General features: G+C 52.8%; 1 protein-coding gene across 4 annotated transcripts in view; it reads left to right on the top strand.

Annotated features, from left to right (window-relative positions):
• Window positions 1-25,749, top strand: part of LOC140128374 (insulin receptor substrate 1-like) — a 40,747-nt gene extending 14,998 nt beyond the window's left edge. For 3 of the 4 annotated variants that reach the window (XM_072150038.1, XM_072150037.1, XM_072150036.1), the window contains 3 exons: window positions 13,007-13,299; window positions 18,247-20,056; window positions 24,200-25,749. In XM_072150038.1, coding sequence (XP_072006139.1) covers window positions 13,007-13,299; window positions 18,247-20,056; window positions 24,200-24,207 — 2,111 coding nt within the window. In that variant the 3' untranslated portion in view covers window positions 24,208-25,749. The remainder of the gene's footprint in view (window positions 1-13,006; window positions 13,300-18,246; window positions 20,057-24,199) is intronic. The other variant, XM_072150039.1, reaches the window with a different exon arrangement.
• The last annotated feature ends 500 nt before the right edge of the window (window positions 25,750-26,249 follow it).

Raw genomic sequence — 26,249 nt, 5'->3', positions numbered from 1 at the left:
GGGCTGTGTGTGTATATACAGGTTATGGGGTAGTAGTAGTGTCTGGGCTGTATATATACAGGTTATGGGGTAGTAGTAGTGTCTGGGCTGTGTATATATACAGGTTATGGGGTAGTAGTAGTGTCTGGGCTGTGTGTATATATACAGGTTATGGGGTAGTAGTAGTGTCTGGGCTGTGTATATACAGGTTATGGGGTAGTAGTAGTGTCTGGGCTGTGTATATATATACAGGTTATGGGGTAGTAGTAGTGTCTGGGCTGTGTGTATATATACAGGTTATGGGGTAGTAGTAGTGTCTGGGCTGTGTGTATATATACAGGTTATGGGGTAGTAGTAGTGTCTGGGCTGTGTGTATATATACAGGTTATGGGGTAGTAGTAGTGTCTGGGCTGTGTGTATATATACAGGTTATGGGGTAGTAGTAGTGTCTGGGCTGTGTGTATATATACAGGTTATGGGGTAGTAGTAGTGTCTGGGCTGTGTATATATACAGGTTATGGGGTAGTAGTAGTGTCTGGGCTGTGTGTGTATATACAGGTTATCAGGTAGTAGTAGTGTCTGGGCTGTGTATATATTCAGGTTATGGGGTAGTAGTAGTGTCTGGGCTGTGTGTATATATACAGGTTATGGGGTAGTAGTAGTGTCTGGGCTGTGTATATATACAGGTTATGGGGTAGTAGTAGTGTCTGGGCTGTGTATATATACAGGTTATGGGGTAGTAGTAGTGTCTGGGCTGTGTGTATATACAGGTTATGGGGTAGTAGTAGTGTCTGGGCTGTGTATATATATACAGGTTATGGGGTAGTAGTAGTGTCTGGGCTGTGTGTATATACAGGTTATGGGGTAGTAGTAGTGTCTGGGCTGTGTGTATATACAGGTTATGGGGTAGTAGTAGTGTCTGGGCTGTGTGTATATATACAGGTTATGGGGTAGTAGTAGTGTCTGGGCTGTGTATATATACAGGTTATGGGGTAGTAGTAGTGTCTGGGCTGTGTGTATATATACAGGTTATGGGGTAGTAGTAGTGTCTGGGCTGTGTATATACAGGTTATGGGGTAGTAGTAGTGTCTGGGCTGTGTGTATATACAGGTTATGGGGTAGTAGTAGTGTCTGGGCTGTGTGTATATATACAGGTTATGGGGTAGTAGTAGTGTCTGGGCTGTGTGTATATATACAGGTTATGGGGTAGTAGTAGTGTCTGGGCTGTGTGTATATATACAGGTTATGGGGTAGTAGTAGTGTCTGGGCTGTGTGTATATATACAGGTTATGGGGTAGTAGTAGTGTCTGGGCTGTATATATACAGGTTATGGGGTAGTAGTAGGTGTCAGGTGGGGTAGTAGTAGGTGTCAGGTGGGGTAGTAGTAGGTGTCAGGTGGGGGTAGTAGTAGTGTCTGGCTGGGTGTAAGTGTCAGGTGGGGGTAGTAGGTGTCAGGTGGGGGTAGTAGGTGTCAGGTGGGGGTAGTAGTAGTGTCTGGCTGGGTGTAGGTGTCAGGTGGGGGTAGTAGTAGTGTCTTGCTGGGTGTAGGTGTCAGGTGGGGGTAGTAGTAGTTCTCTCGCTGGGTGTAGGTGTCAGGTGGGGGTAGTAGTAGTGTCTGGCTGGGTGTAGGTGTCAGGTGGGGGTAGTAGTAGGTGTCAGGTGGGGGAAGTAGTAGTGTCTCAATGGGTGTAGGTGTCAGGTGGGGGTAGTAGTATTTCTCTCGCTGGGTGTAGGTGTCAGCTGGGGGTAGTAGTAGTGTCTCAATGGGTGTAGGTGTCAGGTGGGGGTAGTAGTAGTTCTCTCGCTGGGTGTAGGTGTCAGGTGGGGGTAGTAGTAGTGTCTGGCTGGGTGTAGGTGTCAGGTGGGGGTAGTAGTAGTTCTCTCGCTGGGTGTAGGTGTCAGGTGGGGGTAGTAGTAGTGTCTGGCTGGGTGTAGGTGTCAGGTGGGGGTAGTAGTAGTGTCTCAATGGGTGTAGGTGTCAGGTGGGGGTAGTAGTAGTTCTCTCGCTGGGTGTAGGTGTCAGTTGGGGGTAGTAGTAGTGTCTCAATGGGTGTAGGTGTCAGGTGGGGGTAGTAGTAGTGTCTCGGGTGTAGGTGCCAGGTGGGGTAGTAGTAGTGTCTCGGGTGTAGGTGCCAGGTGGGGTAGTAGTAGGTGCCAGGTGGGGTAGTAGTAGGTGTCAGGTGGGGTAGTAGTAGGTGTCAGGTGGGGTAGTAGTAGTGTCTCGGGTGTAGGTGCCAGGTGGGGTAGTAGTAGTGTCTCGGGTGTAGGTGCCAGGTGGGGTAGTAGTAGGTGTCAGGTGGGGTAGTAGTAGGTGTCAGGTGGGGTAGTAGTAGGTGTCAGGTGGGGTAGTAGTAGGTGTCAGGTGGGGTAGTAGTAGGTGTCAGGTGGGGTAGTAGTAGGTGTCAGGTGGGGTAGTAGTAGTGTCTGGCTGGGTGTAGGTGTCAGATGGGGTAGTAGTAGTGTCTGGCTGGGTGTAGGTGTCAGGTGGGGTAGTAGTAGGTGTCAGGTGGGGTAGTAGTAGGTGTCAGGTGGGGGTAGTAGTAGTGTCTGGCTGGGTGTAGGTGTCAGGTGGGGGTAGTAGGTGTCAGGTGGGGGTAGTAGTAGTGTCTTGCTGGGTGTAGGTGTCAGGTGGGGGTAGTAGTAGTTCTCTCGCTGGGTGTAGGTGTCAGGTGGGGTAGTAGTAGTGTCTGGCTGGGTGTAGGTGTCAGGTGGGGGTAGTAGTAGGTGTCAGGTGGGGGAAGTAGTAGTTCTCTCGCTGGGTGTAGGTGTCAGGTGGGGGTAGTAGTAGTTCTCTCGCTGGGTGTAGGTGTCAGGTGGGGGTAGTAGTAGTGTCTCAATGGGTGTAGGTGTCAGGTGGGGGTAGTAGTAGGTGTCAGGTGGGGGTAGTAGTAGTGTCTCAATGGATGTAGGTGTCAGGTGGCGGTAGTAGTAGTTCTCTCGCTGGGTGTAGGTGTCAGGTGGGGGTAGTAGTAGTGTCTGGCTGGGTGTAGGTGTCAGGTGGGGGTAGTAGTAGTGTCTGGCTGGGTGTAGGTGTCAGGTGGGGGTAGTAGTAGTGTCTGGCTGGGTGTAGGTGTCAGGTGGGGGTAGTAGGTGTCAGGTGGGGGTAGTAGTAGTGTCTGGCTGGGTGTAGGTGTCAGGTGGGGGTAGTATTAGTTCTCTCGCTGGGTGTAGGTGTCAGGTGGGGGTAGTAGTAGTGTCTGGCTGGGTGTAGGTGTCAGATGGGGGTAGTAGTAGTGTCTGGCTGGGTGTAGGTGTCAGGTGGGGGTAGTAGTAGTGTCTGGCTGGGTGTAGGTGTCAGGTGGGGGTAGTAGGTGTCAGGTGGGGGTAGTAGTAGTGTCTGGCTGGGTGTAGGTGTCAGGTGGGGGTAGTAGTAGTTCTCTCCCTGGGTGTAGGTGTCAGGTGGGGGTAGTAGTAGTGTCTGGCTGGGTGTAGGTGTCAGGTGGGGGTAGTAGTAGTGTCTGGCTGGGTGTAGGTGTCAGGTGGGGGTAGTAGTAGTGTCTGGCTGGGTGTAGGTGTCAGGTGGGGGTAGTAGTAGTTCTCTCGCTGGGTGTAGGTGTCAGGTGGGGGTAGTAGTAGTGTCTCAATGGATGTAGGTGTCAGGTGGGGGTAGTAGTAGTTCTCTCGCTGGGTGTAGGTGTCAGGTGGGGGTAGTAGTAGTGTCTCAATGGGTGTAGGTGTCAGGTGGGGGTAGTAGTAGTGTCTCGGGTGTAGGTGCCAGGTGGGGTAGTAGTAGTGTCTCGGGTGTAGGTGCCAGGTGGGGTAGTAGTAGTGTCTCGGGTGTAGGTGCCAGGTGGGGTAGTAGTAGGTGCCAGGTGGGGTAGTAGTAGGTGTCAGGTGGGGTAGTAGTAGGTGTCAGGTGGGGTAGTAGTAGGTGTCAGGTGGGGGTAGTAGTGGTGTCTCGGGTGTAGGTGCCAGGTGGGGTAGTAGTAGGTGTCAGGTGGGGTAGTAGTAGGTGTCAGGTGGGGTAGTAGTAGTGTCTCGGGTGTAGGTGCCAGGTGGGGTAGTAGTAGGTGTCAGGTGGGGTAGTAGTAGGTGCCAGGTGGGGTAGTAGTAGGTGTCAGGTGGGGTAGTAGTGGTGTCTCGGGTGTAGGTGCCAGGTGGGGTAGTAGTAGGTGCCAGGTGGGGTAGTAGTAGGTGCCAGGTGGGGTAGTAGTAGGTGTCAGGTGGGGGTAGTAGTAGGTGTCAGGTGGGGGTAGTAGTGGTGTCTCGGGTGTAGGTGCCAGGTGGGGTAGTAGTAGGTGTCAGGTGGGGGTAGTAGTGGTGTCTCGGGTGTAGGTGCCAGGTGGGGTAGTAGTAGGTGTCAGGTGGGGTAGTAGTAGGTGTCAGGTGGGGTAGTAGTAGTGTCTCGGGTGTAGGTGCCAGGTGGGGTAGTAGTAGGTGTCAGGTGGGGTAGTAGTAGGTGCCAGGTGGGGTAGTAGTAGGTGCCAGGTGGGGTAGTAGTAGGTGCCAGGTGGGGTAGTAGTAGGTGTCAGGTGGGGTAGTAGTAGGTGTCAGGTGGGGTAGTAGTAGGTGCCAGGTGGGGTAGTAGTAGGTGCCAGGTGGGGTAGTAGTAGTGTCTGGCTGGGTGTAGGTGTCAGATGGGGGTAGTAGTAGTGTCTGGCTGGGTGTAGGTGTCAGGTGGGGGTAGTAGTAGTGTCTGGCTGGGTGTAGGTGTCAGGTGGGGGTAGTAGGTGTCAGGTGGGGGTAGTAGTAGTGTCTGGCTGGGTGTAGGTGTCAGGTGGGGGTAGTAGTAGTTCTCTCCCTGGGTGTAGGTGTCAGGTGGGGGTAGTAGTAGTGTCTGGCTGGGTGTAGGTGTCAGATGGGGGTAGTAGTAGTGTCTCAATGGGTGTAGGTGTCAGGTGGGGGTAGTAGTAGTTCTCTCGCTGGGTGTAGGTGTCAGGTGGGGGTAGTAGTAGTGTCTCAATGGATGTAGGTGTCAGGTGGGGGTAGTAGTAGTTCTCTCGCTGGGTGTAGGTGTCAGGTGGGGGTAGTAGTAGTGTCTCAATGGATGTAGGTGTCAGGTGGGGGTAGTAGTAGTTCTCTCGCTGGGTGTAGGTGTCAGGTGGGGGTAGTAGTAGTGTCTCAATGGGTGTAGGTGTCAGGTGGGGGTAGTAGTAGTGTCTCGGGTGTAGGTGCCAGGTGGGGTAGTAGTAGTGTCTCGGGTGTAGGTGCCAGGTGGGGTAGTAGTAGTGTCTCGGGTGTAGGTGCCAGGTGGGGTAGTAGTAGGTGCCAGGTGGGGTAGTAGTAGGTGTCAGGTGGGGTAGTAGTAGGTGTCAGGTGGGGGTAGTAGTGGTGTCTCGGGTGTAGGTGCCAGGTGGGGTAGTAGTAGGTGTCAGGTGGGGTAGTAGTAGGTGTCAGGTGGGGTAGTAGTAGTGTCTCGGGTGTAGGTGCCAGGTGGGGTAGTAGTAGGTGTCAGGTGGGGTAGTAGTGGTGTCTCGGGTGTAGGTGCCAGGTGGGGTAGTAGTAGGTGCCAGGTGGGGTAGTAGTAGGTGCCAGGTGGGGTAGTAGTAGGTGTCAGGTGGGGGTAGTAGTAGGTGTCAGGTGGGGGTAGTAGTGGTGTCTCGGGTGTAGGTGCCAGGTGGGGTAGTAGTAGGTGCCAGGTGGGGTAGTAGTAGGTGTCAGGTGGGGTAGTAGTAGGTGTCAGGTGGGGGTAGTAGTAGTGTCTCGGGTGTAGGTGCCAGGTGGGGTAGTAGTAGGTGTCAGGTGGGGGTAGTAGTGGTGTCTCGGGTGTAGGTGCCAGGTGGGGTAGTAGTAGGTGTCAGGTGGGGTAGTAGTAGGTGTCAGGTGGGGTAGTAGTAGGTGTCAGGTGGGGTAGTAGTAGTGTCTCGGGTGTAGGTGCCAGGTGGGGTAGTAGTAGGTGTCAGGTGGGGTAGTAGTAGGTGTCAGGTGGGGTAGTAGTAGGTGTCAGGTGGGGTAGTAGTAGGTGCCAGGTGGGGTAGTAGTAGGTGCCAGGTGGGGTAGTAGTAGGTGCCAGGTTGGGTAGTAGTAGGTGCCAGGTGGGGTAGTAGTAGGTGTCAGGTGGAGTAGTAGTAGGTGCCAGGTGGGGTAGTAGTAGGTGCCAGGTGGGGTAGTAGTAGGTGCCAGGTGGGGTAGTAGTAGGTGTCAGGTGGGGGTAGTAGTAGGTGTCAGGTGGGGGTAGTAGTAGGTGTCAGGTAGGGGTAGTAGTAGGTGTCAGGTGGGGGTAGTAGTGGTGTTTCGGGTGTAGGTGCCAGGTGGGGTAGTAGTAGGTGTCAGGTGGGGTAGTAGTAGTGTCTGGCTGGGTGTAGGTGTCAGGTGGGGGTAGTAGTAGTTCTCTCGCTGGGTGTAGGTGTCAGGTGGGGGTAGTAGTAGTGTCTCAATGGATGTAGGTGTCAGGTGGGGGTAGTAGTAGTTCTCTCGCTGGGTGTAGGTGTCAGGTGGGGGTAGTAGTAGTGTCTCAATGGGTGTAGGTGTCAGGTGGGGGTAGTAGTAGTGTCTCGGGTGTAGGTGCCAGGTGGGGTAGTAGTAGTGTCTCGGGTGTAGGTGCCAGGTGGGGTAGTAGTAGTGTCTCGGGTGTAGGTGCCAGGTGGGGTAGTAGTAGGTGCCAGGTGGGGTAGTAGTAGGTGCCAGGTGGGGTAGTAGTAGGTGTCAGGTGGGGTAGTAGTAGGTGTCAGGTGGGGTAGTAGTAGGTGTCAGGTGGGGGTAGTAGTGGTGTCTCGGGTGTAGGTGCCAGGTGGGGTAGTAGTAGGTGTCAGGTGGGGTAGTAGTAGGTGTCAGGTGGGGTAGTAGTAGTGTCTCGGGTGTAGGTGCCAGGTGGGGTAGTAGTAGGTGCCAGGTGGGGTAGTAGTAGGTGTCAGGTGGGGTAGTAGTGGTGTCTCGGGTGTAGGTGCCAGGTGGGGTAGTAGTAGGTGCCAGGTGGGGTAGTAGTAGGTGCCAGGTGGGGTAGTAGTAGGTGTCAGGTGGGGGTAGTAGTAGGTGTCAGGTGGGGGTAGTAGTGGTGTCTCGGGTGTAGGTGCCAGGTGGGGTAGTAGTAGGTGCCAGGTGGGGTAGTAGTAGGTGTCAGGTGGGGTAGTAGTAGGTGTCAGGTGGGGGTAGTAGTGGTGTCTCGGGTGTAGGTGCCAGGTGGGGTAGTAGTAGGTGTCAGGTGGGGTAGTAGTAGGTGTCAGGTGGGGTAGTAGTAGTGTCTCGGGTGTAGGTGCCAGGTGGGGTAGTAGTAGGTGCCAGGTGGGGTAGTAGTAGGTGCCAGGTGGGGTAGTAGTAGGTGCCAGGTGGGGTAGTAGTAGGTGCCAGGTGGGGTAGTAGTAGGTGCCAGGTGGGGTAGTAGTAGGTGTCAGGTGGGGTAGTAGTAGGTGTCAGGTGGGGTAGTAGTAGGTGCCAGGTGGGGTAGTAGTAGGTGCCAGGTGGGGTAGTAGTAGTGTCTGGCTGGGTGTAGGTGTCAGATGGGGGTAGTAGTAGTGTCTGGCTGGGTGTAGGTGTCAGGTGGGGGTAGTAGTAGTGTCTGGCTGGGTGTAGGTGTCAGGTGGGGGTAGTAGGTGTCAGGTGGGGGTAGTAGTAGTGTCTGGCTGGGTGTAGGTGTCAGGTGGGGGTAGTAGTAGTTCTCTCCCTGGGTGTAGGTGTCAGGTGGGGGTAGTAGTAGTGTCTGGCTGGGTGTAGGTGTCAGATGGGGGTAGTAGTAGTGTCTCAATGGGTGTAGGTGTCAGGTGGGGGTAGTAGTAGTTCTCTCGCTGGGTGTAGGTGTCAGGTGGGGGTAGTAGTAGTGTCTCAATGGATGTAGGTGTCAGGTGGGGGTAGTAGTAGTTCTCTCGCTGGGTGTAGGTGTCAGGTGGGGGTAGTAGTAGTGTCTCAATGGGTGTAGGTGTCAGGTGGGGGTAGTAGTAGTGTCTCGGGTGTAGGTGCCAGGTGGGGTAGTAGTAGTGTCTCGGGTGTAGGTGCCAGGTGGGGTAGTAGTAGTGTCTCGGGTGTAGGTGCCAGGTGGGGTAGTAGTAGGTGCCAGGTGGGGTAGTAGTAGGTGCCAGGTGGGGTAGTAGTAGGTGTCAGGTGGGGTAGTAGTAGGTGTCAGGTGGGGGTAGTAGTGGTGTCTCGGGTGTAGGTGCCAGGTGGGGTAGTAGTAGGTGTCAGGTGGGGTAGTAGTAGGTGTCAGGTGGGGTAGTAGTAGTGTCTCGGGTGTAGGTGCCAGGTGGGGTAGTAGTAGGTGTCAGGTGGGGTAGTAGTGGTGTCTCGGGTGTAGGTGCCAGGTGGGGTAGTAGTAGGTGCCAGGTGGGGTAGTAGTAGGTGCCAGGTGGGGTAGTAGTAGGTGTCAGGTGGGGGTAGTAGTAGGTGTCAGGTGGGGGTAGTAGTGGTGTCTCGGGTGTAGGTGCCAGGTGGGGTAGTAGTAGGTGCCAGGTGGGGTAGTAGTAGGTGTCAGGTGGGGTAGTAGTAGGTGTCAGGTGGGGGTAGTAGTAGTGTCTCGGGTGTAGGTGCCAGGTGGGGTAGTAGTAGGTGTCAGGTGGGGGTAGTAGTGGTGTCTCGGGTGTAGGTGCCAGGTGGGGTAGTAGTAGGTGTCAGGTGGGGTAGTAGTAGGTGTCAGGTGGGGTAGTAGTAGGTGTCAGGTGGGGTAGTAGTAGTGTCTCGGGTGTAGGTGCCAGGTGGGGTAGTAGTAGGTGTCAGGTGGGGTAGTAGTAGGTGTCAGGTGGGGTAGTAGTAGGTGTCAGGTGGGGTAGTAGTAGGTGTCAGGTGGGGTAGTAGTAGGTGCCAGGTGGGGTAGTAGTAGGTGCCAGGTGGGGTAGTAGTAGGTGCCAGGTTGGGTAGTAGTAGGTGCCAGGTGGGGTAGTAGTAGGTGTCAGGTGGAGTAGTAGTAGGTGCCAGGTGGGGTAGTAGTAGGTGCCAGGTGGGGTAGTAGTAGGTGCCAGGTGGGGTAGTAGTAGGTGTCAGGTGGGGGTAGTAGTAGGTGTCAGGTGGGGGTAGTAGTAGGTGTCAGGTAGGGGTAGTAGTAGGTGTCAGGTGGGGGTAGTAGTGGTGTTTCGGGTGTAGGTGCCAGGTGGGGTAGTAGTAGGTGTCAGGTGGGGTAGTAGTAGGTGTCAGGTGGGGGTAGTAGTGGTGTCTCGGGTGTAGGTGCCAGGTGGGGTAGTAGTAGGTGTCAGGTGGGGGTAGTAGTAGGTGTCAGGTGGGGGTAGTAGTGGTGTCTCGGGTGTAGGTGCCAGGTGGGGTAGTAGTAGGTGCCAGGTGGGGTAGTAGTAGGTGTCAGGTGGGGTAGTAGTAGGTGTCAGGTAGGGGTAGTAGTAGGTGTCAGGTAGGGGTAGTAGTAGGTGTCAGGTAGGGGTAGTAGTAGGTGTCAGGTAGGGGTAGTAGTAGGTGTCAGGTAGGGGTAGTAGTAGGTGTCAGGTAGGGGTAGTAGTAGGTGTCAGGTAGGGGTAGTAGTAGGTGTCAGGTAGGTGACCTCCTCCTGTCTGTGTGTTGCACTCGCTGTCCTGAGAAGCTGACAATCTATGGGCCTAGTGGTTGTCATGGTTACGTGTCTCCATGGCGATCATGGCGTCAGAACGCTTTTTCCTGCAGACTATTGCAGCCGTTTCCCATAATTCTCTGCTCTGCTTGGATTTCCCCACTAAACGTAGAAGGGCAATGATCTGCAGATCTCCTGGTAATTATCTGGATGTGCAGCCAATCAGAGCGCAGCTGTAATGCCCCCAGAGGTGACAGATCCATAGCAGCCAATCAGAGCACAGCTGTAATGCCCCAGAGGTGACAGATCCATAGCAGCCAATCAGAGCGCAGCTGTAATGCCCCCAGAGGTGACAGATCCATAGCAGCCAATCAGAGCGCAGCTGTAATGCCCCCAGGGGTGACAGATCCATAACAGCCAATCAGAGCGCAGCTGTAATGCCCCCAGAGGTGACAGATCCATAGCAGCCAATCAGAGCACAGCTGTAATGCCCCCAGAGGTGACAGATCCATAGCAGCCAATCAGAGCACAGCTGTAATGCCCCCAGAGGTGACAGATCCATAGCAGCCAATCAGAGCACAGCTGTAATGCCCCCAGAGGTGACAGATCCATAGCAGCCAATCAGAGCACAGCTGTAATGCCCCCAGAGGTGATAGATCCATAGCAGCCAGAGCGCAGCTGTAATGCCCCCAGAGGTGACAGATCCATAGCAGCCAATCAGAGCACAGCTGTAATGCCCCAAAGGTGACAGATCCATAGCGGCCAATCAGAGCACAGCTGTAATGCCCCCAGAGGTGACAGATCCATAGCGGCCAATCAGAGCACAGCTGTAATGCCCCAATAGGTGACAGATCCATAGCAGCCAATCAGAGCACAGCTATAATGCCCCAATAGGTAACAGATCCATAGCAGCCAATCAGAGCACAGCTGTAATGCCCCAATAGGTGACAGATCCATAGCGGCCAATCAGAGCACAGCTGTAATGCCCCCAGAGGTGACAGATCCATAGCGGCCAATCAGAGCACAGCTATAATGCCCCAATAGGTGATAGATCCATAGCTGCCAATCAGAGCACAGCTGTAATGCCCCCAGAGGTGACAGATCCATAGCAGCCAATCAGAGCACAGCTGTAATGCCCCCAGAGGTGATAGATCCATAGCAGCCAATCAGAGCACAGCTGTAATGCCCCCAGAGGTGATAGATCCATAGCAGCCAATCAGAGCACAGCTGTAATGCCCCCAGAGGTGACATCCATAGCAGCCAATCAGAGCACAGCTGTAATGCCCCCAAAGGTGACAGAAATCCATAGCAGCCAATCAAAGCGCAGCTGTAATGCCCCCAGAGGTGATAGATCCATAGCAGCCAATCAGAGCACAGCTGTAATGCCCCCAGAGGTGATAGATCCATAGCAGCCAATCAGAGCACAGCTGTAATGCCCCCAGAGGTGACATCCATAGCAGCCAATCAGAGCACAGCTGTAATGCCCCCAGAGGTGACAGGAATCCATAACAGCCAATCAGAGCACAGCTGTAATGCCCCCAGAGGTGATAGATCCATAGTAGCCAATCAGAGCACAGCTGTAATGCCCCCAGAGGTCACAGATCCATAGTAGCCAATCAGAGCGCAGCTGTAATGCCCCAGAGGTGACAGATCTATAGCAGCCAATCAGAGCACAGCTGTAATGCCCCCAGAGGTGACAGTGCTCCATAACAGCCAATCAGAGCACAGCTGTAATGCCCCAGAGGTGACAGATCTGTCTGCCCTGTCTAGTCTGGGGGGGGGGGGTTGCCCTGTCTAGTCTGGGGGGGGGTGTAATGGCAGCTGTAATGCCCCCAGAGGTGACAGATCCATAGCGGCCAATCAGAGCACAGCTGTAATGCGCCCAGAGGGGACAGATCCATAACAGCCAATCAGAGCACAGCTGTAATGCCCCCAGAGGTGACAGATACATAACAGCCAATCGGAGCACAGCTGTAATGCCCCCAGAGGTGACAGATCCATAGCAGCCAATCAGAGCAAAGCTGTAATGCCCCCAGAGGTGACAGATCCATAGCAGCCAATCAGAGCACAGCTGTAATGCCCCCAGAGGTGACAGTGCTCCATAACAGCCAATCAGAGCACAGCTGTAATGCCCCCAGAGGTGACAGTGCTCCATAACAGCCAAACAGAGCACAGCTGTAATGCCCCCAGAGGTGACAATGCTACATAGCAGCCAATCAGAGCGCAGCTGTAATGCCCCCAGAGGTGACAATGCTACATAGCAGCCAATCAGAGCGCAGCTGTAATGCCCCCAGAGGTGACAATGCTACATAGCAGCCAATCAGAGCACAGCTGTAATGCCCCCAGAGGTGACAATGCTCCATAACAGCCAATCAGAGCACAGCTGTAATGCCCCCAGAGGTGACAGATCCATAGCAGCCAATCAGAGTGCAGCTGTAATGCCCCCAGAGGTCACAGATACATAGCAGCCAATCAGAGCACAGCTGTAATGCCCCCAGAGGTGACAGTGCTCCATAACAGCCAATCAGAGCACAGCTGTAATGCCCCCAGAGGTGACAGATCCATAGCAGCCAATCAGAGCGCAGCTGTAATGCCCCCAGAGGTGACAATGCTACATAGCAGCCAATCAGAGCACAGCTGTAATGCCCCCAGAGGTGACAATGCTACATAGCAGCCAATCAGAGCGCAGCTGTAATGCCCCCAGAGGTCACAGATACATAGCAGCCAATCAGAGCGCAGCTGTAATGCCCCCAGAGGTCACAGATACATAGCAGCCAATCAGAGCACAGCTGCAATGCCCCCAGAGGTGACAATGCTACATAGCGGCCAATCAGAGCACAGCTGTAATGCCCCAGAGGTGACAGATCTGTCTGCCCTGTCTAGTCTGGGGGGGGGGTTGCCCTGTCTAGTCTGGGGGGGGGGGGTTGCCCTGTCTAGTCTGGGGGGGGGGGTTGCCCTGTCTAGTCTGGGGGGGGGGCTGCCCTGTCTAGTCTGGGGGGGGGGCTGCCCTGTCTTGTCTGGGGGGGGGGCTGCCCTGTCTTGTCTGGGGGGGGGCTGCCCTGTCTAGTCTGGGGGAGGGGGCTGCCCCGTCTAGTCTGGGGGGGCTGCCCTGTCTAGTCTGGGGGGGGGGTGCTGGTCTGGGGGGTGGGGGAGGTTGCCCTGTCTAGTCCGGGGGGATGCCCTGTCTAGTCTGGGGGTGGGGGTTGCCCCGTCTAGTCTGGGGGAGGGGGCTGCCCCGTCTAGTCTGGGGGGGGCTGCCCTGTCTAGTCTGGGGGGGGGGTGCTGGTCTGGGGGGTGGGGGAGGTTGCCCTGTCTAGTCCGGGGGGATGCCCGGTCTAGTCGGGGTGGGGGCTGCCCTGTCTATTCTGGGTGGGGGTTGCCCTGTCTAGTCCAGGAGGGTGTGCCCTGTCTAGTCTGGGAGAGCGGGGTTACCCGGTCTAGTCTGGGGGGGGGGGGTTGCCCTGTCTAGTCGGGGGGGAAGGGGGGTTGCTCGGTGTAGTCGGGAGGGGGGGGGGGGGGTTGCCTGGTGTAGTCTGGGGGCTGCCCTGACTAGTCTGAGGGGTTTGCCCTGTCCAGTGGCAGGTGTCCTCTTATAACCCTGTGTGTGATATAAGTACCCTGTGATACCCTGTGAGTTGCCCTCTATAATTCTCCGTGTTTTCTCCGCAGCCCGCGCCCTCTCCTCCCCCGCAGAAGATGGGGCCACTTGGCCGGGTCCGCCCTTCCGCGAGGTCTGGCAGGTGAACCTACGCCCCCGGGGCCTGGGTCAGAGCCGTAACCTGTGCGGGGTGTACCGGCTGTGTCTGACGGAGCGCACCCTGAGCCTCCTCCGCCTGCGATCTGACACCCCGTCTGTCACCCTGCAGCTCATGAACGTCCGGCGCTGCGGCCATTCGGACAACTACTTCTTTGTGGAGGTGGGAAGGTCCGCGGTCACCGGCCCAGGAGAACTGTGGATGCAGGTGAGAGGGAGGGGCTAGATCCATTATGTGCCACCATTACTGAGGGAGAAGCTAGAGCCCTCATGGGAGGCCATTATTGTGGGAGGGGCTGGATCCATCACGTGCCGCCATTACTGAGGGAGGGGCAAGAGCCGTCATAGGAAGTGCTGGATCCATCATGTGCCGCCATTATTGTGGGAGGGGCTAGAGCCATCATGGGAGGGGCTAGATCCAGCATGTGCCACCATACCTGAGGGCAAGGCTAGAGCCATCATATGGCGCCATTACTGAGGGAGGGGCTAGAACCATCTTGGGCCACCATTACTCTGGGCGGGGCTAGAAGGCTCCATCATGTGGTGCTAGAAGGCTCCTTTATGGGCCACCATTACTGTGGGAGGAGCTAGAAGGCTCCATCATGGGCCAACATTACTGTGGGAGGAGCTAGAAGGCTCCATCATGGGCCGCCATTACTGTGGGAGGAGCTAGAAGGCTCCATCATGAGCCGCCATTACTGTGGGAGGAGCTAGAAGGCTCCATCATGGGTCGCCTTTACTGTGCGAGGGGATAGAAGGCTCCATCATAAGCCGCCATTACTGTGCGAGAGGCTAGAAAGCTCGATCATGGGCCTAAATTACTGGGGGAGGGGTTCGAAGGATCCATCATGGGCCGCCATTACTGTGGGAGGGGATAGAAGGATCCATCATGGGCCACCATTACTGTGGAAAGGGCTCGAAGGCTCCATCCTGGGCATCATTACTGTGGGAGGGGCTCAAAGGCTCCATCATGGGCCGCCATTACTGGGGGAGGGGCTAGAATGCTCCATCATGGGCCGGCATTACTGTGGGAGGGGCTAGAAGGCTCCATCATGGGCCACCATTCCTGGGTAGAGGCACGAAAGCTCCAGCATGAGCTGCCATTCATGTGGTAGGGGCTAGAAGGCTCCATCATGGGCCACCATTACTGTGGGAGGGGTTGGAAGGCTCCATCATGGTCCACCATTACTGTGGGAGGGGTTGGAAGGCTCCATCATGGGCCGCCATTACTGTGGGAGGGGATAGAGGGCTACCCCATGGGCCACCATTACTGCGGGAGGAGCTAGAAGGCTCCATCATGGTTCGCCATTACTATGGTAGGGGCTTGAAGGCTCCATTGTGGGCCACCATTCCTGGGAAGGCTCCAGCATGAGCCGCGATTCCTGTGGGAGGGGCTAGAAGGCTCCATCATGGGCTACCATTACTGTGGGAGGGGTTAGAAGGCTCCATCCTGGGCCGCCATTACTGTGGGAGGGGGTAGATGGCTCCATCATGGGCCGCTATTCCTGGGTAAGGGCTCGAAGGCTCCATCATGGGCCGCCATTACTGTGGGAGGGGTTCAAAGGCTCCATCATGGGCTGCCATTACTGTAAGAGGGGATAGAGGGCTACATCATGGGCCTCCATTACTGTGGGAGGGGATAGAAGGCTCCATCATGGTCCACCATTACTGTGGGAGGGGTTGGAAGGCTCCATCGTGGGCCGCCATTACTGTGGGAGGGGATAGATGGCTCCATCATGGGCCGCTATTCCTGGGTAGGGGCTCAAAGGCTCCATCATGGGCCGCCATTACTGTGGGAGGAGTTACAAGGCTCGATCATGGGCCTAAATTACTGGGGGAGGGGTTCAAAGGCTCCATTATGGGCTGCCATTATTGTAAGAGGGGATAGAGGGCTACATCATGGGCCTCCATTACTGTGGGAAGGGATAGAAGGCTCCATCATGGGTCGCCATTACTGTGTGAGAGGCTCGAAGGCTCCATCATGGGCCACCATTACTGCGGGAGGAGCTAGAAGGCTCCATCATGGTTCGCCATTACTATGGTAGGGGCTTGAAGGCTCCATTGTGGGCCACCATTCCTGGGAAGGCTCCAGCATGAGCCGCGATTCCTGTGGGAGGGGCTAGAAGGCTCCATCATGGGCTACCATTACTGTGGGAGGGGTTAGAAGGCTCCATCCTGGGCCGCCATTACTGTGGGAGGGGGTAGATGGCTCCATCATGGGCCGCTATTCCTGGGTAAGGGCTCGAAGGCTCCATCATGGGCCGCCATTACTGTGGGAGGGGTTCAAAGGGTCCATCATGGGCTGCCATTACTGTAAGAGGGGATAGAGGGCTACATCATGGGCCTCCATTACTGTGGGAGGGGATAGAAGGCTCCATCATGGTCCACCATTACTGTGGGAGGGGTTGGAAGGCTCCATCGTGGGCCGCCATTACTGTGGGAGGGGATAGATGGCTCCATCATGGGCCGCTATTCCTGGGTAGGGGCTCAAAGGCTCCATCATGGGCCGCCATTACTGTGGGAGGAGTTACAAGGCTCGATCATGGGCCTAAATTACTGGGGGAGGGGTTCAAAGGCTCCATTATGGGCTGCCATTATTGTAAGAGGGGATAGAGGGCTACATCATGGGCCTCCATTACTGTGGGAAGGGATAGAAGGCTCCATCATGGGTCGCCATTACTGTGTGAGAGGCTCGAAGGCTCCATCATGGGCCGCCATTACTGTGGGAGGGGATAGAAGGCTCCATCATGGGTCGCCATTACTATGTGAGAGGCTCGAAGGCTCCATCATGGGCCACCATGGCTGTGGGAGGGGATAGAGAGCTACATCGTGGGCCACCATTACTGTGGGAGGGGATAGAGAGCTACATCATGGGCCACCATTACTGTGGGAGGGGCTAGAAGGCTCCATCATGGGCTGCCATTACTGTGGTAGGAGCTAGAAGGCTCCACCATGGGCCGCCATTACTGTGGGAGGGAATAGAGAGCTACATCATGGGCCACCATTACTGTGGGAGGGGCTAGAAGGCTCCATCATGGGCCGCCATTACTGTGGGAAGGGATAGAAGGCTCCATCATGGGCCTCCATTACTGTGGGAGGGGCTAGAAGGTTCCATCATGGGCCACCATTACTATGGTAGGGGATAGAAGGATCCATCATGGGCCACCATTACTGTGGAAAGGGCTCGAAGGCTCCATCCTGGGCATCATTACTGTGGGAGGGGCTCAAAGGCTCCATCATGGGCCGCCATTACTTGGGGAGGGGCTAGAATGCTCCATCATGGGCCGGCATTATGTGGGAGGAGCTAGAAGGCTCCATCATGGGCCACCATTCCTGGGTAGAGGCACGAAGGCTCCAGCATGAGCCGCCATTCATGTGGTAGGGGCTAGAAGGCTCCATCAGCCACCATTACTGTGGGAGGGGTTGGAAGGCTCCATCATGGTCCACCATTACTGTGGGAGGGGTTGGAAGGCTCCATCATGGGCCGCCATTACTGTGGGAGGGGATAGAGGGCTACCCCATGGGCCGCCATTACTGTTGGAGGGGGTAGATGGCTCCATCATGGGCCGCTATTCCTGGGTAGGGGCTCGAAGGCTCCATCATGGGCCGCCATTACTGTGGGAGAAGTTACAAGGCTCGATCATGGGCCTAAATTACTGGGGGGAGGGGTTCAAAGGCTCCATCATGGGCTGCCATTACTGTAAGAGGGGATAGAGGGCTACATCATGGGCCTCCATTACTGTGGGAGGGGATAGAAGGCTCCATCATGGGTCGCCATTACTGTGTGAGAGGCTCGAAGGCTCCATCATGGGCCACCATGACTGTGGGAGGGGATAGAGAGCTACATCATGGGCCACCATTACTGTGGGAGGGGATAGAGAGCTACATCATGGGCCACCATTACTGTGGGAGGGGCTAGAAGGCTCCATCATGGGCTGCCATTACTGTGGTAGGAGCTAGAAGGCTCCATCATGGGCCGCCATTACTGTGGGAAGGGATAGAAGGCTCCATCATGGGCCTCCATTACTGTGGGAGGGGATAGAAGGCTCCATCATGGGCCGCCATTACTGTGGTAGGAGCTAGAAGGCTCCATCATGGGCCGCCATTACTGTGGGAGGGGATAGAAGGCTCCATCATGGGCCGCCATTACTGTGTGAGAGGCTAGAAGGCTCCATCATGGGTCACCATTAATGTGGGAGGGAATAGGAGGCTCCATCATGGGCCGCCATTACTATGGTAGGGGCTAGAAGGTTCCATCATGGGCCACCATTACTATGGTAGGGGCTCAAAGGCTCCATCATGGGCCGCCATTACTGTGGGAGGGGATAGAAGGCTCCATCATGGGCCGCCATTACTGTGTGAGAGGCTAGAAGGCTACATCATGGGCCGCCATTACTGTGGGAAGGGATAGAAGGCTCCATCATGGGCCACCATTACTGTGGGAGGGGCTAGAAGGCTCCAACGTGGGCCGCCAATTACTGTGGGAGGGGCTAGAAGGCTCCATCATGAGTCGCCATTACTGTGGGAGGGGATAGAAGGATCCATCATGGGCCACCATTACTGTGGGAGGGGCTCGAAGGCTCCATCAATGGCTGCCATTACTGGGGGAGGGGCTAGAAGGCTCCATCATGAGTCGCCATTACTGTGGGAGGGGCTAGAACGCTCCATCATGGGCCACCATTACTGTGGGAGGGGCTAGAACGCTCCATCATGGGTCGCCATTACTATGATAGGGGCTAGAAGGCTCCATCATGGGCCACCATTCCTGGGTAGAGGCTCGAAGGCTCCAGCATGAGCTGCCATTCCTGTGGGAGGGGCTAGAAGGCTCCATCATGGGCCACCATTCCTGGGTAGAGGCTCGAAGGCTCCAGCATGAGCTGCCATTCCTGTGGGAGGGCCTAGACGGCTCCATTATGGGCCAACATTACTGTGGGAGGGGTTAGAAGGCTCCATCATGGGCCACCATTACTGTGGGAGGGGCTAGAACGCTCCATCATGGGCCACCATTACTGTGGGAGGGGCTAGAAGGCTCCATCATGGGCCGCCATTCCCGGGTAGGGGCATTTCTGACTATAAGAGTCACATTGGGGGAGGGGGTTTTCATTCCTCCATTACTGACTAGAGCATTGGGGTAACTGCTCTTGTCACTTTGCAGGTGGATGACTCTGTGGTGGCGCAGAACATGCACGAGACCATCCTGGAAGCCATGAAATCTCTGAGTGAAGAGTTTCGTCCTAGGACAAAGAGTCAGTCATTGTCGTCCACCCCCATCACTGTCCCCTCCCGCCGCCACCTACCCAATCCCCCTCCGCCCAGCCAGGTGGGTCTGTCCCGTAAATCCAGGACAGAGGCCCCGGTGGACAGCCCTCCGGTTCCTAAACCCCGGGAACAAAGCCCGCTTTCTCCAGAAGAGGAAGAGGAGAAGTGCTCCCGGGGAGAGCCCAGCCATCCACCTACCGATTACGGCTCTGCCTCCTCCGATGAGTACGGCTCCAGCCCAGGATTTGAGCCAAACTTTTTGCCACCTTCACCGATGACTGAAGCTAATTACATCTCCATGGGGCAACTGAGAAGAAGACCCCAAACTCTGGACCTGGTGTCTGCACCATCAAGCGAGGAAAATGGTGGACGACCAACTAAGACTGAGGACGACTATGCAATGATGGGCAAATTCGAACTACGCCAAGAAGCCGGCTACATGCCAATGCTGCCAGGCAGCAGATCATCCCAGGATTACATGCCCATGACCCCCAATAGCATTTCTCCCCCGGCCCCTATAGAAATGGACGGTTACGTCATGATGTCGCCTCTCGGGAGCTGCTCCTCAGAGCGGTTGAGTTGGCCTCCTTCTGGGGACTTGTCCATTGGTAGCGCTGACAGTCAAGCGTCGGATTACATGAACATGTGGCCACTGAGCCGTTCCGCCTCTAATACTCCTCCACCATCACAAGATACCTCTTCTCACCAGACCACCAGGATCCCAACCTCCTACCGATCACTGCCTCGATCATACAAGATGGACTCTGTCTCTTCTTCTCATCACTCTTCCTCTTCTGACAGTTTGGAGGAAGTGACTGGCAGCAAGAACCGTAGACCTCTCAGTATGTCCGTGGACGCCTGGCGGGCCAGCACCCTGCCTGTAGCCTACCGGAGCCCACCCAGTCCTGGGGAGTATGTCAGCATCCATTACAGGTGTAAACCAGAGAAGATAAGCAGGAAGGACAACCCTCATCAGGTGGAGTACATCACCATGGACACTCAGAGTAACCACAACATGCCAAATGGGGACTACACCCGCATGACATTCGAGTCAGAAAGCTTACACTCACATGTGAGGATGGTGACCGTAAAGGAACCCTCTGCCGAGAAAGTGACGGGGAGTATGTCCAAGCCCCTGGTGGAACAGATGCCGTGGCCACAGCCGGTCGTGGAGAAATCCTCTGCCACAACCTCCATAGAGAAGAACTACTGGCCGCCTGGCCCCAGTGAGAAGACATTCCGCCCCATCGACCGTGCAGATGTCGGGGTCAGGGTGTCGGGGGTGTCCAACACAGACCGAGTGGAGAAGACAGCCCAGTCCTGTTCAGAGGACAATGCCCTAAGGGGGCTGCTCACAGGTATATCTGCCTGTCACCTCTACAAGGGCCCAGAGCGTCTGGTGTTCCCCAAGGCGGAGCCTCCACTCAGGGCCCGACACTGCTCCGATGGCGGGGCGTCTCTCACACCGCTCAACGGGGGTCGTCCTGGGGTGGAAGAGTCTGGACTCAACTACATAGACCTGGACCTAGCAAAGGATATGGGCGCTACGGCGCCCCCTACTGTGCTATCAGGAACCAATGTACTGCCCCCCATAAAGACGGGGAGCCTAACTGCAAGTCCGTGCATCAACACCTACGCCAGCATCGACTTCCAGATGTCCGGGGAACTGAGGAGAGGAAGCAGAGACGAGACAGGTACCGGGGAAGGTGTGTATATATAGTGTACAGGAATAGTATATACAGGACGGGGGGTAGCGTATATATAGTGTACAGGAATAGTATATACAGGACGGGGGGTAGCGTATATATAGTGTACAGGAATAGTATATACAGGACGGGGGGTAGCGTATATATAGTGTACAAGAATAGTATATACAGGACGGGGTGTAGCGTATATATAATGTACAGGAATAGTATATACAGGACGGGGTGTAGCGTATATATAATGTACAGGAATAGTATATACAGGACGGGGTGTAGCGTATATATAATGTACAGGAATAGTATATACAGGACGGGGTGTAGCGTATATATAATGTACAGGAATAGTATATACAGGACGGGGTGTAGCGTATATATAATGTACAGGAATAGTATATACAGGACGGGGTGTAGCGTATATATAATGTACAGGAATAGTATATACAGGACGGGGGTGTAGCGTATATATAATGTACAGGAATAGTATATACAGGACGGGGGTGTAGCGTATATATAATGTACAGGAATAGTATATACAGGACGGGGGTGTAGCGTATATATAATGTACAGGAATAGTATATACAGGACGGGGTGTAGCGTATATATAATGTACAGGAATAGTATATACAGGACGGGGTGTAGCGTATATATAATGTACAGGAATAGTATATACAGGACGGGGTGTAGCGTATATATAATGTACAGGAATAGTATATACAGGACGGGGTGTAGTGTATATATAATGTACAGGAATAGTATATACAGGAGGGGTGTAGTGTATATATAATGTACAGGAATAGTATATACAGGAGGGGTGTAGCGTATATATAGTGTACAGGAATAGTATATACAGGACGGGGTGTAGCGTATATATAATGTACAGGAATAGTATATACAGGACGGGGTGTAGCGTATATATAGTGTACAGGAATAGTATATACAGGACGGGGTGTAGCGTATATATAATGTACAGGAATAGTATATACAGGACGGGGTGTAGCATATATATAATGTACAGGGATAGTATATACAGGACGGGGTGTAGCGTATATATAATGTACAGGAATAGTATATACAGGACGGGGTGTAGCGTATATATAATGTACAGGAATAGTATATACAGGACGGGGGTGTAGCATATATATAATGTACAGGAATAGTATATACAGGACGGGGTGTAGCGTATATATAATGTACAGGAATAGTATATACAGGACGGGGTGTAGCGTATATATAATGTACAGGAATAGTATATACAGGACGGGGTGTAGCGTATATATAATGTACAGGAATAGTATATACAGGACGGGGTGTAGCGTATATATAATGTACAGGAATAGTATATACAGGACGGGGTGTAGCGTATATATAATGTACAGGAATAGTATATACAGGACGGGGGTGTAGCGTATATATAATGTACAGGAATAGTATATACAGGACGGGGTGTAGCGTATATATAATGTACAGGAATAGTATATACAGGACGGGGTGTAGCGTATATATAATGTACAGGAATAGTATATACAGGACAGGGGTGTAGCGTATATATAATGTACAGGAATAGTATATACAGGACGGGGGTGTAGCGTATATATAATGTACAGGAATAGTATATACAGGACGGGGTGTAGCGTATATATAATGTACAGGAATAGTATATACAGGACGGGGTGTAGCGTATATATAATGTACAGGAATAGTATATACAGGACGGGGTGTAGCGTATATATAATGTACAGGAATAGTATATACAGGACGGGGTGTAGCGTATATATAATGTACAGGAATAGTATATACAGGACGGGGTGTAGCGTATATATAATGTACAGGAATAGTATATACAGGACGGGGTGTAGCGTATATATAATGTACAGGAATAGTATATACAGGACGGGGTGTAGCGTATATATAATGTACAGGAATAGTATATACAGGACGGGGTGCAGTGTATATATAATGTACAGGAATAGTATATACAGGACGGGGTGTAGTGTATATATAATGTACAGGAATAGTATATACAGGAGGGGTGTAGTGTATATATAATGTACAGGAATAGTATATACAGGACGGGGTGTAGTGTATATATAATGTACAGGAATAGTATATACAGGACGGGGTGTAGCGTATATATAATGTACAGGAATAGTATATACAGGACGGGGGTGTAGCATATATATAATGTACAGGAATAGTATATACAGGACGGGGTGTAGCGTATATATAATGTACAGGAATAGTATATACAGGACGGGGGTGTAGCGTATATATAATATACAGGAATAGTATATACAGGACGGGGTGTAGTGTATATATAATGTACAGGAATAGTATATACAGGACGGGGTGTAGGGTATATATAATGTACAGGGATAGTATATACAGGACGGGGTGTAGCGTATATATAATGTACAGGAATAGTATATACAGGACGGGGTGTAGCGTATATATAGTGTACAGGAATAGTATATACAGGACGGGGTGTAGCGTATATATAATGTACAGGAATAGTATATACAGGACGGGGTGTAGCGTATATATAATGTACAGGGATAGTATATACAGGACGGGGTGTAGCGTATATATAATGTACAGGAATAGTATATACAGGACGGGGTGTAGCGTATATATAATGTACAGGAATAGTATATACAGGACGGGGGTGTAGCATATATATAATGTACAGGAATAGTATATACAGGACGGGGTGTAGCGTATATATAATGTACAGGAATAGTATATACAGGACGGGGTGTAGCGTATATATAATGTACAGGAATAGTATATACAGGACGGGGTGTAGCGTATATATAATGTACAGGAATAGTATATACAGGACGGGGTGTAGCGTATATATAATGTACAGGAATAGTATATACAGGACGGGGTGTAGCGTATATATAATGTACAGGAATAGTATATACAGGACGGGGGTGTAGCGTATATATAATGTACAGGAATAGTATATACAGGACGGGGTGTAGCGTATATATAATGTACAGGAATAGTATATACAGGACGGGGTGTAGCGTATATATAATGTACAGGAATAGTATATACAGGACGGGGTGTAGCGTATATATAATGTACAGGAATAGTATATACAGGACGGGGGTGTAGCGTATATATAATGTACAGGAATAGTATATACAGGACGGGGGTGTAGCGTATATATAATGTACAGGAATAGTATATACAGGACGGGGTGTAGCGTATATATAATGTACAGGAATAGTATATACAGGACAGGGGTGTAGCGTATATATAATGTACAGGAATAGTATATACAGGACCGGGTGTAGTGTATATATAATGTACAGGAATAGTATATACAGGACGGGGTGTAGCGTATATATAATGTACAGGAATAGTATATACAGGACGGGGTGTAGTGTATATATAATGTACAGGAATAGTATATACAGGACGGGGTGTAGTGTATATAATGTACAGGAATAGTATATACAGGACGGGGTGTAGTGTATATATATATAATGTACAGGAATAGTATATACAGGACGGGGTGTAGTGTATATAATGTACAGGAATAGTATATACAGGACGGGGTGTAGTGTATATATAATGTACTGGAATAGTATATACAGGAGGGGGTGTAGCGTATATATAATGTACAGGAATAGTATATACAGGACGGGGTGTAGTGTATATATAATGTACAGGAATAGTATATACAGGACGGGGTGTAGTGTATATATAATGTACAGGAATAGTATATACAGGACGGGGTGTAGTGTATATATAATGTACAGGAATAGTATATACAGGACGGGGTGTAGCGTATATATAATGTACAGGAATAGTATATACAGGACGGGGTGTAGCGTATATATAATGTACAGGAATAGTATATACAGGACGGGGTGTAGCGTATATATAATGTACAGGAATAGTATATACAGGACAGGGGTGTAGCGTATATATAATGTACAGGAATAGTATATACAGGACGGGGGTGTAGCGTATATATAATGTACAGGAATAGTATATACAGGACGGGGTGTAGTGTATATATAATGTACAGGAATAGTATATACAGGACGGGGTGTAGTGTAGAATGGGGGGTCCCTTCTCTTTGGGTGGGGGTCTGTATTATTCCCCCTGTGATGTGCTGTTGTGTCTCCGCAGAATGTTGAGGACGATGTCGCCGCCGCACGATCTCCGTTATTATTTGCACTTTGTCCACATTTCACAAGTGACGCAAAATATCAGGACTGGGATAAACAATCCCTCAGTATTGTGCCTTTCCCCCGCAACGCGGGAATATCGGATGCCTAACGCTGAACTGTCGCCATAGCAACGGGACGTCGTGGATGAGGACTAATCAGCATCAAGGTCACAGACGTTCCGGAGAACATTAACCCTGACATTGCTGGGGGGAGACGCTCCATGATACAACATGGCGTCCTGTGCCGGGCCCCAGCAGGTACCATGTAGCTGGAGACAAGATGGCGTCTTGTGCCGGGCCCAGCAGGTACCATGTAGCTGGAGACAAGATGGCGGCCAGTGCAGGGCCAGCAGGTACCATGTAGCTGGAGACAAGATGGCGTCCTGTGCCGGGCCCCAGCAGGTACCATGTAGCTGGAGACAAGATGGGGGCCAGTGCCGGGCCCAGCAGGTACCATGTAGCTGGAGACAAGATGGCGTCCAGTGCAGGACCAGCAGGTACCATGTAGCTGGAGACAAGATGGCGGCCAGTGCAGGACCAGCAGGTACCATGTAGCTGGAGACAAGATGGCGGCCAGTGCAGGACCAGCAGGTACCATGTAGCTGGAGACAAGATGGCGGCCAGTGCAGGACCAGCAGGTACCATGTAGCTGGAGACAAGATGGCGGCCAGTGCAGGACCAGCAGGTACCATGTAGCTGGAGACAAGAAGGCGTCCTGTGCCGGGCCCCAGCAGGTACCATGTAGCTGGAGACAAGATGGCGGCCAGCGCAGGGCGCCAGCAGGTACCATGTAGCTGGAGACAAGATGGCGGCCAGCGCAGGGCGCCAGCAGGTACCATGTAGCTGGAGACAAGATGGCGTCCTGTGCCGGGCCCCAGCAGGTACCATGTAGCTGGAGACAAGATGGCGTCTCCTCCGCAGTCAGAGGAATCCAGGCGGATTTTACAGTGTTTTTACCTAAAGCCAAAATCTGAGAAACCAAATGTTGTGTGTGGGGCCTCCCAGAGGCGGCCATTTTGTGGGTGGAAACCACCTGCTGCTTTATGAGGTAACGATAACCTTGAGGTACGAGGCACCAGGAACGGGACCTGGCGCCATCTTCATCCACAAAATGGCCGCCTGTAGCGAGTCCGTGTCCTATGTTTTACATGAAGTGTGAGAATTTGTGGGAAAATAAATGAAATCTATGAATAGAAGTTTATGGAGATGACAGATTATATTGTAGATTATAAGCAGAGTATTATATACAGAGTCCTCTCTATACAAGGTCAATTATATAAGCTGCTCCCCCCACCCCCCTAATACAATGTGTAAATGGAACATTCCGTGTGCGACAAGAATCTGAGCCAATCAGAACGCTCGCTTGCCATAAGCTTGTCCTGTGTTTGGTGTGCAGAGAATCCCTATGGCAACGCCTAAGCTCCGCCTTCCATGGTGGGTTTAGTAACATGGCCGCCGCAGGGACCTGCACTGTATAAGCTACGTCTCATCAATAAAGTATCTGAACCAACGCCGTGTCCAGAGTCTTCACTGCTCCATGAGACACGCCGTGATGTATATATACTGTATCACTACACCATGAGATATATATACACTGTATCACTACACCATGAGATATATGCAACATCCCCAGAATCCTGGAGTGGCTGGTGGTTGCGGGGACTGGAGGACTGTCCTACAGCCTGGCAGGTCTCCAGCAGGTGGTGTGTGCAAGAAATATGGGAGAGGCTGATGTCTGTAGGATATGTCCCAGTGTAATGGATGGGGAGCCCGTGGTGGTAACAGCTGTATCCAGGGATCAGACTGAGGCAATGTTGTGCAAATCAAATCACGGTTCTTTACTGAACAACAGCAGGCAATGGCCAAACAATAACAGCAGATTCTCAATCTGGAAGAGTCATGGAGAGCCACAGGAAGGTTACATTCAGCCTGGTAGCTTCAGGCTGGGCTGGTAGAGAAGGAGCTGAGTCCTGGTGATGGTCTCCGGACTTGCCCTGGGTGGCCTTAGGC

Source organism: Engystomops pustulosus, chromosome 4 (genome assembly GCF_040894005.1).
Source record: "Engystomops pustulosus chromosome 4, aEngPut4.maternal, whole genome shotgun sequence".
NCBI classification, from domain to species: domain Eukaryota; kingdom Metazoa; phylum Chordata; class Amphibia; order Anura; family Leptodactylidae; genus Engystomops; species Engystomops pustulosus.
Note: the sequence above shows the minus strand (reverse complement) of the source record. Positions and strands in the feature narration are given on the sequence as shown.